The 17818-nt window shown below is 32.4% G+C and overlaps 1 protein-coding gene across 1 annotated transcript; it reads right to left on the bottom strand.

Moving 5' to 3' along the window:
* Positions 1-1325: 1325 nt before the first annotated feature.
* Positions 1326-12408, bottom strand: LOC125876630 (uncharacterized). The gene is made up of 16 exons (XM_049557849.1): positions 12296-12408; positions 12098-12181; positions 10945-11018; positions 10817-10850; positions 9813-9871; positions 9593-9707; positions 9442-9479; positions 8879-8976; positions 8743-8798; positions 8149-8422; positions 7908-8059; positions 7517-7573; positions 7039-7104; positions 6874-6948; positions 6627-6706; positions 1326-1474 (listed from the first exon to the last, which is right to left on the bottom strand). The coding sequence occupies exons 1-15, from the start codon at positions 12350-12352 to the stop codon at positions 6686-6688; spliced, it is 1260 nt and encodes a 419-aa protein (XP_049413806.1). The 5' UTR covers positions 12353-12408; the 3' UTR covers positions 1326-1474; positions 6627-6685.
* Between the last annotated feature and the right edge of the window lie 5410 nt (positions 12409-17818).

Below are 17818 nucleotides of genomic sequence, written 5' to 3'. Positions count from 1 at the left end.
CTAGACTTTCAAAGACTTAAATTCGTTGAATTGAATCATGGTTGGCGCGTGCATGAACTAACCAACGCTATGTGATCTCACATACCTTGTAGGGATCACCCCCGACGAAATCCACAAGCTAACCTCGACAAAATCGACGAATCTTGAACGTTCTTCTCCTTTCTCCTATTTTCTCTTCTCCAAGCCCTAGTGTAAAATTCACTTTTCTAAACTGACAAAAATCTGACTTTACCCCAATTAAACTCCTAAAAATGCATTAGAATAATTAGGTAAGGAAAAGACTAAATTACCCTTCCAAAATCCGGATTGGACTTATCTTATTCCAACAGCCCAACTTCCAAAGGGCATAACTCACTCATACAAACTCGGAATCGTGCAAACTCAACGGCGTTGGAAAGATCATTCCAAGAGCTTTCCTATCATATCTTTAAGTGCCTCTAACTCATCCTGAGCTAGGATTTATGGCCATTTGAAGTTGGTCAAAACTGAACTTATTCTAACTTAACAAAATTTCAAGATTTTCATTCTTTCCAAAAATGACTATTTCCAATTATTAGCTTCTTCCTAGTTATTTCAAATTGCGAAATGTTACATTAACTTTCAGGTTCTAGGCGTTGTTTTTCGCAAATGTTTTGGAAATTGTTTTTGTTAAACTTCCGGAGTTTATGGGAACTCCATATTTCTTTAGACATTTAAACTTGTATCTTTAAATGCCTAGTTTTTCGTTAAGTTGCTTGGTTGAGTTGTAGTAATGGTTCTCTCACCCAAGGGTTAGTGTAGGTGCCAATCACGACGGTCTGGGTCGTGACAATCATCCACCCATTCGTTCTTATTACTACAAATGGATGAACTTACATTCCAAATTTGTTGATAGAATTCTCTGCGCTATCATTCTCTGCGAGATCTAACCCCGACTCTTAGTTGGGTATTCGTATTGACGACGATCGCTTACTCTTTGGATTGGTTTTATGTAGTTTGAGCGTTAACTTTGTATCATCATTCACATGAAAATTGGGCATCAAGCAACCTTAAACCATTATGCAACATAAACATCCAAAATAGTTTGAAAGCGTCAAACATATACATATATAGTCTCCTCTAGAGACATTACATCTTACAACTATATTTAGGGTTTGTTACAGAATATTATATGATATTGTAAAGATATTCTCTTACCTTATATAGCTAGCTAAATCATATAAAGATGTGTAGGATATTTACTTACCTTTGATAGAACCTCTAGTGATTGTATATATACATGTACTTCTTAACATAGTGAAATACAAGTTCTTCTATTTCCATATTTCAAATAACAGGGTTCATGGAGCAAACTTAAGATTTTATCTTACAACTACTTTATACTTTATATCTATCAAAAGTAAATCTGAGCCTCCACAAGATGACACATGGAGGCTCGACGTTTCAGTTCAGAGGTAGGTTGCTCAATCTCCTCGAACTATCTTTTTTCTAAAACCTGTAAAACAGTTAGAGAGAGTTAAGGAATAAGTTCAACAAATCAGTAAGAAATAATCAATCTGTGTAACCGTCTAGACAAGCTATACCTTTAAGGGGAAAGAATTTTCATCTCAACAAAGCAAACCTACAACTCAAACGTAATCATGAAATATACAATTTATACATATTTCTATGCACACATAATCTTATATATCACAACACTATCACCGGCGAAAGCATTTGAACATGCATTATCCTAGTCAAACTTCATGTCAAGCCATCCTTACTACTCTAAATTGTATTTTCTATGTTTCTTGTGGTGGCAAGAAGGCACTTTGATGTCTATTGCATTGTATCACGTCTATGTATACATCGACTCATATGTTAGCACATTATCACTATTCCGATTAAAAGCAAAGAAGAACATTTCAAGCACATTATCACTATTCCAACACAACATCCATGCATAACTTATAGAACTGAAAGGAATGATAACTTCTTTATGTTAGGGTTTTGCCCTGATTTTCTTACCATAATTTAAGATTTATTTTTCCTTAAAGAAAAAACAAAACATTACCATAAATGTTTTTACTTTTCTTGAAAGGAAAATATAATATTATTTTATATTTGGTTTATTTTCTCCTTTTAGGACTCCTTTTCTAGTAGGAAAGGTTTTAGGACTCTATAAATATAGGTTTGTTTCTTCTAACACAATAACACAATAGAATTCACAATGTAGTTGTTTAGAGAGTCTTGTTTATGGGGAGATTTTCTCTCTACAGTTTTTATGTTTTTTATTAGTTTTTAATTATGTAGACCAATGGTCATATCAAATAATAATATTATATCCTTTAGTATAGTTTTATGTGTTGTCTAATTTATCAACCATATTATTTGCAATTGTAAGCTTCCGCATGACGCCCTAATCACTCTTCAGAACCCAACACTTTATTGGAGAAAAAATATAGGGAAAAAGGTCTGAAATATATCCGAAATTTTTGCAACAATATCGAACTTTGGAAAAGACTTTTTACCCCCTGCACTATTTAATAATGTATTTTAAAGGTATATATGTGTCCACGTGAACATCATAAATATTGCAATATTATAAATAGTAACGTGTCCATGTGGGCACATATATACCTTTAAAATACACGAGAATCCTCAAAAATATGCTGAGTTAAGACCTATAAGTCTTAGTAACTTTAACTGCAAAATCATCTCAAAAAATTTGAATACCAGACTTGCCAAGGTGATACACAAAGTAGTCTCTCTTCATCAGGCAGGTTTCCTTAAAGGTAGGTCTATCTCAGACAACATTATGCTAACCCAAGAAATGGTTCATAACATTGGTAAGGAAAACGCTAATGGTAATGTTGTCCTAAAGTTAGATATGACCAAAGCTTTTGATAGATCTAGTAGATTGGAAATATCTCTGTGAAGTCTTATAAAAGTTTGGTTTTTCCGAATACTGGACTGACATGATTTGGAGACTTCTCTAATAACTGGTACTCCACTAACATTAATGGAGGAAGGCATGGTTTTCTCAAATCCAGTAGAGGAATAAAACAAGGTGACCCTAGCTATCTCTCCCTCGCTTTTCATAATTGGTTCAGAATTACTTACCATCCCTATGAACCAATTAAAGAATGAAAGTTTTATTCCTTATACTGTTGATAAAGGTTGTCCTGTCATTACTCATCTAAGTTTTGCTGATGATACTATCTTATTCTCCTCAGCTTTCGATATATGAAAATTGTTCTGGACAACTTATAAACAAGATTTTTAGTTAACTCCAACACCTCTCAATCTATCAAGAAGATTACTGGTTATGATCAGCAGAACTTTCCTTTTAATTACTTAGGAGCTCCTATTTATAATGGTAGGAAAAAAGTTATTTATTTTGGTAACTTAGTTTCTAAGGTGGCTAATAGAATGCAAGGATGGCAAGGTAAGATGATTTCTCATGGTGGCAGATCCATTCTTATAAACTCGATCTGTCCTTTATTCGATTCCTTTACATATCTTGTCTGTTATTCAGCTCCCCAAAACTACTATTAATAAGCAAATTGAGCAGCTAATGGCTAATTTTTTTTGGAGTGATGGAGAAGGAAAAAAGAAAATGCATTGGATTGCTTAGAAAAATCTTTGTTTTCCAAAATTGGAAGGTGGGATTGGATTCAGATCAATCCAGGACATTAGTTATGCTTTTGGTGCCAAAATCTGGTGGAATATCAGAACAAAAGACTCTCTTTGGAGAGATTTTATTGAAAAAAAATATTGTCCAAGAGCACATCGTGTTTCCAAAAAATGGGCTTCAGGCCAATCTCATATTTGGAAAAGACTTCTTGACTCAAGAACCCTTTGTGAAAAACATATTTTCTGGAAAATTGGTAATGGTAATGTATCTTTTTGGTGGGATAACTGGATTGGCTCAGGACCCATTGCTCATCATTTTCCTGGCACTTACCATTCTAAAAAGGTCAAGGTGCTTGATTTTATCACTAATGATGGTTGGAACTTTGCTAAGCTTAATAGTGTTCTGCCTACTTATTTTGTTAGCCATATTGCTACCATTGACATTATGAGACACAATAATGACATGCCTATTTGGACTCCAAATCAAAATGGTTTTTTCACCACTAAATCTGCTTGGCAAGTACTGAGAAGCAGTAATATTACTACCATTACTGCTGCCAGAACTTGGCAAAAACAGGTCCCTCACAAGATTTCCTTTTTCATGCTCAGGTTGCTGTCCAATAAACTACCAATTGATGAAGCTCTTCAAAGATTCAAAGTTCATGGACTTTCAAAGTGCATCTGTTGTGAGCAAGGATGCATAGAGAATGTGGATCACCCCTTCAAACAAGGAGAACTTGCTAATGCAGTTTGGAACTTCTTCTCAAATTCTTGTGGCATTAACAATAGACAAGACAGAATAAGAGACACTCTTATTACTTAGTGGCTAAGCAACACAAAGAATAGAGTTCACTCCGTGCTAATACAATGCCTTCCTTTATTCATTTGTAGGGAAATTTGGAAAGCCCAATGTAGTCATAAGTACGAGGAGATCAAAAGCCTTCCAAGCAGCATTATCAATCATGTTATCCGTCAGATCAGAATGTTGCTCCTTTGTCAGTTCACAAAAGTACATTACAATCAGCAATGGAGCAACACGGTAATACAAATTGAAAGACTGAAACCCAGGATTAACATCAAATGTCTTAGGTGGAGTAAACCAAGTCCTGGCAGATTCAAATTGAACACCAATGGATGCAGCAAAGGAAATCCAGGCAGCACAGGTGGAGGAGGCATTCTCAGGGATGATAGTGGTTTTTTGATCATGGCTTACTCAGACTACTATGGAGACTGTACTAATAATGTTGCTGAATCCAACGCTATTCTTCATGGAATGCAATGGTGCATCACTAATGGATACAAGAATGTTGACATAGAATCTAACTCCATGATCATTATTAACATGATCAATGATCACTCCAATGTCAACTGTCATATCGTTCATCTCATCGATCAGATTAATTCTCTGAAGAGGAATGGTAATTATAAATTCCAGCATTGCTATAGAGGAGTAAAAAACTTGGCAGATTACCTTGCTAATATGGGTGAAAAACGAAGGAAATATACCTTCTTCACGCAGAATTTGACTATTCCCAATGAAGTCAAAAACTGGTTGAAGAATGACATTGAAGGAACACCAAATTTGAGAATCCGTCCACAGAGGAATTCCTTTACTTTTGATAATGGTTAATTTCTTTTGTTTTTTTGGGACATGGGATCTGTGTATTTCACACTTTCTATCTATGCACTCTAGAGGTAACCATACTCTCATGACCAATCCCATGTACCATTGTATTGGGACTTTTTTGTACAAGGATGAGTTGTTCATCCTTCTTATTTCTCAAGGTGGTTTGGCCAATAATTCAACACAAAAAAAAAAAAAAAGTGCAGGGGGTAAAAGATCCTCCATAAAGTTTGGTATCGTAACATCAAATTCGGCCAAAGTTGAAGTATTTTTCAAAGAACCTTTTCCCAAAAATATATGATTTTCATCTCACTACTTTATCCTGATGATGACCGTTAGAATCCATCACACTCCTTTTATCGGTGATTATGGGTGTCATCTCACTCCTTTATCGGTGAAGATGACCAAATAATATTGTAACCATCTCACTCCTATGTAGGTGATGGTGACCAAATCAGTGACAGAGCTAGAAATTTCACTAAGAGGGTTCAAAAATTAAATCTTTTTTTAAAAGTTTAAGTGAGATTTTAACACGTGAGCACTGGCTCATTAAAGATGTCTAAACACACATTCAAGACATCTAAAACCACTAGACTATAACAACCTAGTATGTTAAGAATGTCCAAAATATGTTATTTAATCACTTCGTGTATCATTTTACTTGTATATACGGTATTTTTTTTTCGACGAAAGGTGTCCAATTGGATATCCTGACATACATGTGCCTACGCCCCTGGACCAAATAGGATATTGTACTTTTATGGTGAAAAGTGAATAGTGGTTTCTTTTATCTGTGACATGGCTAACTTTACACTTGCGCAATCACTCTTCTATAAAAAAAAAAAAGTTACCTTATATATACACAATATAATTTTTTGTTGAGGGGGATTGGGTGAACACTCTCACTCCCCTCTATGTTTTCACCCTGTATAAAAGTATCCATGGACCATGGCAGGCAAACTTTAGCCAAACTTAGTCGTTTGTCGCATTCAAACATATAATTATCAAGGCATTTGCACGGGTCATAACAAACAATACATAGCCTATGGAGGTTTAACTTAGTCAATAGTTGTCCAATTACTTCCTTGGAATAATTCATGTCGATCTTCTTTTATACTGTTTAAAGCTGTCGTACATGAATATGCATGTCCAAACATATACATAGATAATCTGGCTAACCAAAAAATATGCAAAATGATGTTACTATACACCTCAAATATAGCACCTCGGACTTCTAACATGCCTGAAGTTTTACTAATAGATGATGATATTGCCTTTGGTAAATGCACCAGAACATAGTAGAGATGGCTTCTAATCAAGGAAGCTAAAAGAGTACCATTGGTGTGAGGTAAAAAAATAAAAGTATACATATCTTTGAAGGCAGTAGACACAATAGTTAAATAGGTACCTTATTCGTCAAGAATATGGTTAGTAGTTAACTCTCTAGATTTTTGCCCATGATTTTCCCTAGAAACCTTGCTCGAGACACTGAAAGTAGGAAGAAGAAAATTTATTGTGAACAATCAATTCATTTGCCAGCCGGTTCTACGCCTCAGGCATAAAATGAGCAACTTTTCCAAATGAAAGCAACAATCAACTAGTAATATAACCAACAAAACACACCATTGTAGAAAGATAATACCGCACAAAATTACCTGAAGAAGATAATTATGCAGCCAATCCAGTGTCTGTGGAAATGTTGCAGCTGATACGTCAACAACAGTCAAACCCTGTTCACAGGATGAAATTTGTGACTAATAATTGAATCTTCATTATAAAGAATATCAAACAGAAGCAAATAGAAAGCGAGCACATCATACCTGTGATGTAAAGGAACACAGGTAGTCCTGAATAGTCATCAAGTTAGTTATCACTTTGTCTTTAACCTGGATAAAAGTTTCTTAAGTGAATTAACAGCTAAACAAGAAACACAAAATGGGAAAACGTTCACAAGCATACAAATACACTATGCCCGATGTGAATGCATATTTTCATCATAAATATATAAATGTAGGATAACCATTCTCCATCTTTGCTGTTATTTTTGTTTTCGTTTCTGTTTATTAGTCTTACTTTTTTTCAGGAAAGAAGAATCCACCGCTTTTAAATGAAAATCGAGGGAACATGCCCCATACATATGTGTTAATATCAATTACAAAATCAAATACTCATACGCGAAAACAGAAAGAGTAGACATCAATAAAAGTTTGAACAGAGAGAATCTGCGACATGGACATGTATCAAAGACTGACAAAATCATTCACTAAATTATATCGAAAGCATAAAAGCATTTGAAACCTGGGCAGGATGCTTCTCCGTGAATGTACGAGTAGCTACCCACTCCTCCAGAAATGCCTGGTTATTGATTAAAAGTAGAAAACTTTCTCAATATGTTAAGCACCGAAATAGAATATCGAGGAGCAGTCCTATTCCTTTGTGTCACACATTTCAATATAAGATTATATAAAAAACTTATTACTTGCATATTACATTAATAACAAGAAAAAGAATATGTAGAGATGGAAAAAATCATTGGGAACAATTGAAATGTAAGACAACGACATATTCTTCTTAACTTCAAGTATAAGAAAATTGCGAAGCAAACATACATTCAGTAGTAAAGAACTCTAATTCACTTGGCCATAATTGTTTATCTAGAAGAGAAAAAAACTAATAGAATTTACACTACCTTATGATCAAAGTCCGCCATCCTTAGAACTATAGGAACAAATATTGGCAGATCACCCGAAGTTTGTTTTCTGTGAGCAGGATTTTGATCTGCTCCTGAATCATTAACTGTTTCGCCAGCATGGCCAGAAAATTTGTTACGAGACACCGGTTCTGCCAATATTTTAAAAGGAAAAAAAAAGGAGAAGTTGAGCGGATCATATTTTTGAAAATGAACGTGGAAATAGTGCAGCAAGACGTACCTGTATTTTCAGAAATTTTCTCGACAATATCCATTGATTTCAGAGAATCTGCTAGCTTGTCTGACTCAGAAGATGCTCCATCCGAACTAACATTCTCAGGATAGAGATCTTTACCGTTACTCTGACTGCCAAGTCCAATACTGTGATTACTTCCCCTTTGTATTTCCTTGTGGTCTTTGACCTTGGAAAAGTTTGGTTCTTCGTAGTCTGCGGTGGGCGGTGGTAGTAATTTATGTTCTTCCATCAGGAATATTCTAGGATCTAAATGTATGCCCTGCCATTGTTTTACCATGAAAGAGGGATCATTGGATGGTCAAATCTTAATTGGAAAAATGAAGGTAGAGGCCAAAGGGAACTTCATTATTGAACAAGTTGATGTTATATATTATTCGAAAATTGCATATAGCAGTGAAAGTAAACTTCATATCGGCTTTTAATTGTTGAATAAGCTGATGCTATACAAATCAGCTGCTATCAACTGTAATACTGTATGCTACTCACATTCCATCTTTACCAATTAAAGAGTTCAAACAAATTTGAAAAAAGAAAAACAGTGAACTTTAATAAACAATTAAACCTGGGGGATTGTGATACCTCAATTATAATCGGTTTGCCATCTTTCGTTGCTTTTCTCAAATCACCAGCCAAACCTACATAAATGAGGAAAATATAGATCAATTTCCTTGATATGCTCTGAATCAGATACTTATACGGATATGTCTCAAATTACCTTTCCATATTATTCTGCATTCTCTGCAAAATTCAGTCATTAGCTCCTCTGGTGAGCTGAAATCACGTGTCCATACTGGAGAAGACGTTAAAGGTGCACTGACATAAATTTACAAGGTGCGTAAATATCAACGGAACTGAATTCTCAGCAAAAACTCTAACAGACATGACACTAAAATAACTGCTCATAAAATGTAGGCATAATACTCAACAAACACTCAAACTTGGCCTCAAGAAATTAGTAATCACTCCAACTTTGAGAGTGCACATCTAGACACATCAACGTGATCTCAATTGGCAACTAAACACTCCAGCTCATTCCCATTGTGTCTCGTGGACACCCGAAGCTGACATGACACATAAATTTTAAAGGTGTCTAGATGATCATTTTGTATGTTGGAGTGTTCAACTGACACAATGGAGAACGACTGAGGTATCTAGATATGCATACTCAAAGTTGGAGTGCTTACTTACCAGCCGAGGCCAAGTTTGAGTATCTATTTATGTAGTTATGCCTAAAATGTATCAAAACTGAAGAATTTAATCTGCAGAGATAGTACGTACTCTGTTGATGTGCGCAGCAATTCATACACCATCTCTGTCTGTTAAAAAAATAAAATGCTCGTGAATGGATAAGAAAGCAGTGGAGTACATGCTTCTAAGTCCAAATAAGAAATATGGAAGCAAATCCAAGAAATTTATAAGGAATAGATACCTGCAAGACATTTGGCAAGTTCAGGCGTTGTGCGAGTTGGGTAGCAATAGTAGACTTCCCAACACAGGCAGTACCACAAACAAGAATTACAAGAGGAACTCTCTGATGGTGAAATCTAGGAACATATACGAAAAGGAGATGGATGTGATTAAAAATACACTTTGCAAAATAGGTATACCATAAACAAGAATTACCAGGCGAGAAAGAATATATCACTCACCTTGTCATCATTTTATAACGTTTTATATACTCATCTCCAAAACCTCTCCGCTTCATAAGCTGCAGGAGGATTCAATGAAATTCAGTGTAGGTCTCCCACTTAAACTTTGAAAACTTCAATCCAGAAAGAAAGCTAAGGCAGGTTGAACATGAACTATAATGAGATGTTTATATAGTTATGAATAAGAAAACACGGAATTGTATCTAAATATATTTTGCATTTGATCTGTCTTTGTTAAATCAACATGAACTAGAATGAGATGTTTACCTAGTTCTGATAAAGCAAACTGCGGAAACTGGACCTAAATCTTTTCTGCATGACCTATCCTTGTTAAAAAAAATTGGTTGAGGCAATAGGTTCCGCAGTAATATCTTGTGGAAGTGGTTGGCATGGGAGAAAGAAAAATTGACCACTTTTTTCTTTTGTTAGATTGCAAGATCATGTACATTAATAACACTTCAAAAGCTTTTTTATTAGGGACATGCACATTTTTGTGTCAAACATGATTATTCAACATCACCTGAAAGGACCATGAGATGCCTAATTAAAGACATTGAGGACATCTCAGCTTACGTATGATCCTCATCCAAAGTTCTCTTCTGATTTAACCGTTCTAACTGCATTTTCAAGTTAGTACCAAGAAAACAACAAGTTTCTTCAAATGCCTAGCAATTTGAGGAAATCATGAAGCTATATTGCTCACTTTTTGAGTCATTATAAGCTAAAGCAGGGCAGTGACTTAGTCTTATGTACTTGTTCATAGTATTTGTTTATTAGTCGGTATATGAAAGAGAATAACCAACAGAAAAAGGCAAAAGACTGTATATATCCAACATTCTAGCAAAATGAGAGGCATGTTCTCTTTGCATTTGCAATATCGAACTCATCAATGAAAAATCCACATCTCAAGATAAAAGAGATGGAATGATCAGAAACAATCACTCAGACATTATTTGAGCATAAAAAAAACTGAGTGGAAATACACACACAACAAAAAGTGGTACCTTAAACAAGTTTGCCTCTAAATCTGCTTGTGAACTGCACAAGAAGTGGTAAACAATTAGTTTTACAGATAAGTACATAAAACATCGAATTGAGAAGAATATTATATAAGTTACAACGTCATACGTACACATCAAGAAGGCTGTTGTCAACAAGAAGCTTTTTAAGATCAAGGGCAATTTTAACTGACACATGATTTGGTATCTGCAAACATGCCAAAATACATAGCTCTTTAATTTGTAAATATTTCTAAAGCCTTTAGCCACATTGAATCCAATGACAATTAAGTGCTGGTGAAGGTTTTAACACTCTTTGTTACTGTGTATATACATATTTAGCAATAATTAACACTCTTTAATCTTTGATGTTTCTAAAGCCTTTAGCGACATTAAATCTAATGGCAATTAATTAATGCGGGTGATGCGAAGAGCTTTAAGAAATAGAAAGAACATGTATGGCACGTGTAAAACATGTTTAAAAATCTAAGGAAGTTCCACGTGTATATTCAACCATAACAGGCATCCTCACATGAATTTTCATAGCAATTCTTTTTAACGAAGTAATCTATAAGGTACTTATACTGTTTATTTGTGTTGGGGGTCTTGGATATGTAATTGTCACCTTACGTAGAAATAATAGATAATACATTACTAATTTAATAAACTGTACGTCACTTGTTACAAATAATGTCTTGTGTTGTGACATTGAAAGAAATAAATGTCAATCATTTGGGCTAACGCCTAACTTGGTAAAATAAAATCGTTGAATAATTGAAATGGGGAAGTGTTAAATGGTCAGAAAATTTGGCCAGAAAATAAAAGAACTTTAATATTTTTTTTATTTTAAAACAAACTGATCTTTTTTTCATTTTTTTAGTTAAAATGTATTTAAGTTGAAAAGGTAAAAATATTTAAAAAATTAAAATAACATAGAAAAACTATCATTCTAGCCAAAAAATTTGGCCAAAATGATTTTTCCATTGAAATGAGATTATAACACTGACTTTTGGAGCAAGGTAGATCTATAATTTATTTATTTATTAAAAGAAGTGTTTGTGATTGTTATAAAATTAAGAATGGAGTTATTGAATGAGGTGTACCTAACAGTAGATCCATGTGGAGTCGCATAATATAATTTAATAAACCGATCGAATCTATATAACTAACTTACATGTAAAGTGTATTAGTATAACAAATATTATAAAAATTCAAAAACAAAAGATAACTAATCATTATATGTAGAAGAAAAATGAATTAATTAAGTAGATTAGGGGTGGACACGACCTTAGTGACAGTTAACATTCTGGTTAGCAAAAATCTGGAGAGAACATAGTAATGATCATCATTATCACCTAGCCATACTTTCACCTTAAAAAAACAATTTAAAAAAAAAAAGATTAATTAGCAAAACTATTAGTTTAATTAGTCTATTAAACAAGAAATACACTGATTTAATTAGTTGAAGTTGAAGGGATGTAGTACCTTAACAAAGTCGTATTTGGAAGAATCATTACGTTTGAAGATGAAAGGAGTTGCCATTACAACTGATTCTTCTTAGAGTGACAAGAGCAGGCGTTACACTCCCATGTGTTGTGGTGTCATCTCGTTAATAACAAGGCACAATAAATATATATGCATAACATAAATTATATTGTAAAAGTGAGTGATGAAAATTATTTACACTCCGAACTTTACCTTAAAAATCAAACTCCCCCCTCAACTTCGATAAATAATCATTCTCTTCCCCTCCCTTTTCCTAATTAACTTTTTTAAATGTCTACTTTACCCTTACATTATCAACCTTTATTTTATTCTTTCTTCTTTTTTTTTATACTTTTTTAAAATCATAATATTTTTATACTTTAATCTATATAACAAATTTTCTATAAAAAAATATTATTTTTGTCCAAAAGAAAGAGAAAATATTGATTGAGTATATAATATAATGTCGTTCTATAATGAAACAAATGAACAGGACTAAAAAAATATTGTTATCAATAATGTGATATATACAAGTAGCAGAAAATAATTAATAAAAAATAAAGATAAATTTCATAACAATTTTTTAAAAGATTATCTATGTATATTGTAAATAGATTTAAAATTATAATTAGAAAATATTTCATTAATGACAATCAAAATCCAAAGAACTAACAGAGATAATAGAGAATTATAAGAGGTAAGCATAATTACATAAACATGCCCTTTTAACTTGGCTTTAGCTGTCATCTACGCCTTTCAAATTTAGGTGCGTACAAGTAGATACTTAAACTTATATATAAAGTTGAACAAGTAAACACGCACGTTCAGCATGATAATTAACATGAGATACACCCAAGCTGATTTTATGCCAAAATTAAATATGCATACATATAATACATTCATACATACGAACTTAATATATATATATATATATATATATATATAATCATAAAAAAATTAATAACATTAGATTTTATTACACAAACTTATAAAAGAATTATCCTGCTTATAAAGTTAATGAACTTAATAAAAATCTAAAAATACAAAGATTTAGAAATGGCAAGGGTAGAATAGACTTTGCATAGGATAAAAGTGGGAGAATGATTGTTTCTCAAAGTTGAGGGGAAGTTTGATTTTTAACCCAAAATTTGGGGTTGTAAATGATTTTCATTGATATGATATAATTGAAATTTTGAGAGTCAAATTAAAAATTTCTTTTGATCGAAATATTTTTATATGTCTGTTAAAAATTTTAAGTTGTTAATTATTGTAATTTATTGTGTTATAAAATATGAGCAATATACTGCAAGAGATATTGAGAGAAAAATGTAGAGATCATTTTATTCAAATGTCTTCAAGTGTTTAATACAATGGTGAATGACAACCCTATTTATAGGTTGATAAATCACTCCAAAAATTAATATATTAAATGCCCAAATTAATGAGTACATTATCATCCAAAATGGTTCATAGAACCTACGGAATATACATACATGAATGTAAGTCGTTTATTTATTGAGTAATGGACAATTCACTCATTCAATGGATTTATTGTTAGGGTATATACTATTAATCATATGTTTAGACATAGTATTCTAACAATTTTCAATATTAAATATCTAAGTGGGAGATTGTTAGGGTATATACTATTAACCATGCATTTAGATAAAATACATTATAACAATTGTGATGGTTGAAAGTCTAAGTGGGAGATTGTTGGGATATATACTATTATAACCATATGTTAAGATATAATATTTATTATAGAATAAATATTTGCTCAGTTTTAATAGACCATATATTCGTTTATGGTGTTTGTTTACTTATATAGTAGATGATTTAGTGTGTAGAGTTTTAGTTTATGCACAGAGGATTAAATCATCGGTTCTTATAAGTATAAAGTTTTTTGTTCACAATCTAGAATGGAAATTGGACATGTCATCGGTACGATTGTAGCACAAGATTATATGTAATTTATCTTGATTATGGAAATGATATAGTTCCAACTTCTTGTGCTAGTGCATTTTAATGTATTGAACGGGACCGAGTAGAGACAGTTGTTTTAGATTGGCTGACAAAAACATATTCTCTAAACTGTTAAATGTACTTATATTCTTAATCTTGATATAACTATTATAATATGTATATATTAATTATCGTTTTGATTTATTAAAAGGTGAGATTCTGAGATGGGCCAATATGCCTGATAGATTGAATGATAATAATATATATTGGTGAAATAATAAGTTAGTTGATGGAATCCATGTCTCATTATAGAGATTGATTGATATGCCTTTTTGAGAAGCTTATAAGTTTTCATCGTGTCAAACCTTGCAAGTGGATTTATGAATTTGACACATGAAATAAGTTAAGTAGTGCTCTAAAGGAAACTAATCATTGAATTAAATTAGTCAGTAATTTAATTTATTGATTAATATCTGCAATCTTAACGTGGGAAATTACATTAGTGTTTAATGGGGAATTTCGAAATATAAATAAAGGAGTGCAATTACGAATTTCTAGTGGAATGATTTGTAATTTATTATGGTAAGAATAATTCAAATTAATAATTTAGAATTATTTTCATAATAGGAAGCCTCAGTAATTAATTTTGTGGTCCCTACCGTGCTCATAATTAACTAGAACTCAGAATTCTATTTCTAAGGGGAGAAGAAGAATCAGGCGTGAGTTTGGTTTTAAAAGAAAACAAACGTGTCTTTTAAAAAAGACTGTGTTTTGTTCTCTTCTTTGAATTTGAAGAAATCTCTATAAGTAGGGATTCTCCTAACCTAGAAAAGAGATTGAAGGTTTTCTATTCGATACTTGTCCACCCAAGTATTGAGAGAGTTCGGATGTGAACTTGGGATCATTGTAGAAGACTGCATAGCTGGTGTCTGTTTTGTGGATTTGCTTGAAGGACTGTCTAACTAGGGGATTCACTTGAAGGTATCTGCTCACGCTTCAAGAGGTAATTCTTGAACTAAATTTCAGCAACTTTATGTGTTCTAGCATGATTATGTGTTCTCGCATAAATGATTTGGTTATCTATTATTCATGTAAGCAATAAGATTAAGATATGATTACGTTGTGCATATAGTTTTCCAACATTTATAACATATACATACTTTTTAAGTTATTTTTAAATATATAAATTTTATTTTAGAAAAGTTAGTTTCTATGTCCGTATTCATGGGCAAAATTTGGTAATTTGAATCTCAAAGTTGAAAGTAAAGAGGTTCAAGTAGAGAAAATGTGAAACCAACAAGGGTTGCGGTGGAGTGGTAAGTACTCCTTCATCCTTAACCAAGAGGTCTCGGGCTCGAGCCCTCTTGGATACGGGATCACCTTTGTCTAGGAGCGCTTTACCCCCAATGTGGGACTTTCGGACACCGGGTGGGCAAAATAAAAAGAGAAAATGTGAAGATCGAGATCATAAAGGTATGTATTATTTGTTTCTTTCGCACCTAATCTAGTAAAATACCATTTATTTTATGTGTAGATTGAACTTACTCCAAAACTACTAATTTGATAGTTAAATAAAAGTGTTTTTGTTGCACGTTTTTTTAGAGATTGTTTTCGAGATATATGTATAAATTACTTGCGAGCTACTTATTTAATTGTAAATCTTTGAAAGATACTTGTGGATTTGAAACTCAATAGTTTATTTAAATTTTGTATTTATATTTTAAAATATATATATATGTATAAATATCTAATTGTGAAAAGAAATAATTAAGATAAGCTATGAATGTGATGGCAATTTAAAATTCACAAATTTCATGTCTCTATCAATACTTTTAAGCTACCTCCCTGTATGAGCTACTTATCTAATTGCAAGTCTTTCAAAGCTAAATGTAAGTTGTTTGCATGCAATTACGTACTTGAAGCCACTTATTTATTTGCAAGCTTTTTCATAAAATTATTGAAATATTATATGGACATCCACAATTTATTGTGTATAAAGAACATTAATTACTTGCCTGATTTTTAAGTCTAGTAATTGTCGTTGTTCTTCCACTCATTCAGTGTTCTTATATTATTTTGAGAGGATTCTAGGATCTATCTCAAATAATAATTAAGTTCATCTTAATTTACATGTCTTTATGTTATAGGTTATATTTTATTTCAAACAGATAAATTAATTACATAATGAATATATATATACCTTGTGTCTGTCTTTTAGAAGATATGCATCATCCGAAGGACGAGATAAATGAATTGTAAGAGTAAGTACAACATTGTCAACTAGAGATACGAAATGATTATATAATGTTTGAATGTGATCATTCATATCATTTTTATTGTCTTAAACATAGTAGCAAATTTCATACACAAATTTAACATACCACCAACCAAATAAATAGGAGAAACAGAAAAAAAGTTTTTAATTTTTTTTAAATCATTGGGGCAATTATTCATCTTCGAGGTAGTTTATGATTTACTCTTCTCTTTAGACTTGGTAAGTGACATGTTCTACATCGCGGGGTCGAGAGGGATAACATAATTAGGCCTACGAATACGAACATATAATTCGGGTGATGATCTTAAAAATATCCTAAGCCAATTATTGTAGATTGTTGTTGATTTTATGATTTAACTATAGAATAGTAGCATTGAATGAGATAATAATCATGACAATGAAAAAGTTGTTTACTGATCTTGATGATTTAAGTAGCTAAAAATAAGAGTATCATAAACTAAGAGTTGTCATAATGTGTTACGTAATGATAGAAAATGATCTGAAATAGGATAATTCATTGATAACTAAGCATCTTTTATTAAAACGCCACACATGTCCTATGCTTTGCAGGGGTAGAGCTACAGGTATGAAAGGGTGGTCAGCCGAATACCCTTCACCGGAAAATTATACCGCGTATATAGGTAAAATACTGTGTAATAACTGGATATATAATTAATTGAACACCCTAAAATATTACAAATAAAGGTTAGTGGTCTGGTGGTAAGCGTGTTCATTTATGAGTAAGAGGTCAGCGGTTCAATCCTCACTTGTAGCATTTTTTTAAACACACTCTTTTCATTTATGTGTAAGAGGTCTGAGGTTTGATCCTCACTTGCAGCGCTCTTTCAAACACACTCTCTTTTTAAACAAAAAAATCCTCACTTGTAGCATTTTTTTTAAAATACACTCTTTTCATTTATGTGTAAGAGGTCTGAGGTTCGATCCTCACTTGCAGCGCTTTTTTAAACACACTCTCTTTTTAAACCAAAAAAAAAACAAATCCTCACTTGCTGTGTTTTTTAACAATCTCTTTTTAAACAAAAAAAAATACAGAAATAGTTGCCCCGTATCTTCTAGCCTTAAATTGATTAATCTAATAATTAAGATTTTGTTGTTTTCTATATATTTTCAACCTGTATTAAGTGAATTATTAGGTATACACATTCTCAAGAAAAAAAAATTTAAAGATAAAATTAAAGATTATTATCCACTATTATACTTTTGATTATTTCTAAACTATTTTTTTAGAAAATGTAAAATAGTTAAGAATCTTACTAAAACAA

Source organism: Solanum stenotomum, chromosome 9 (genome assembly GCF_019186545.1).
Source record: "Solanum stenotomum isolate F172 chromosome 9, ASM1918654v1, whole genome shotgun sequence".
In the NCBI taxonomy this organism is placed as follows: domain Eukaryota; kingdom Viridiplantae; phylum Streptophyta; class Magnoliopsida; order Solanales; family Solanaceae; genus Solanum; species Solanum stenotomum.
This window is presented reverse-complemented; position numbering and strand designations above follow the sequence as displayed.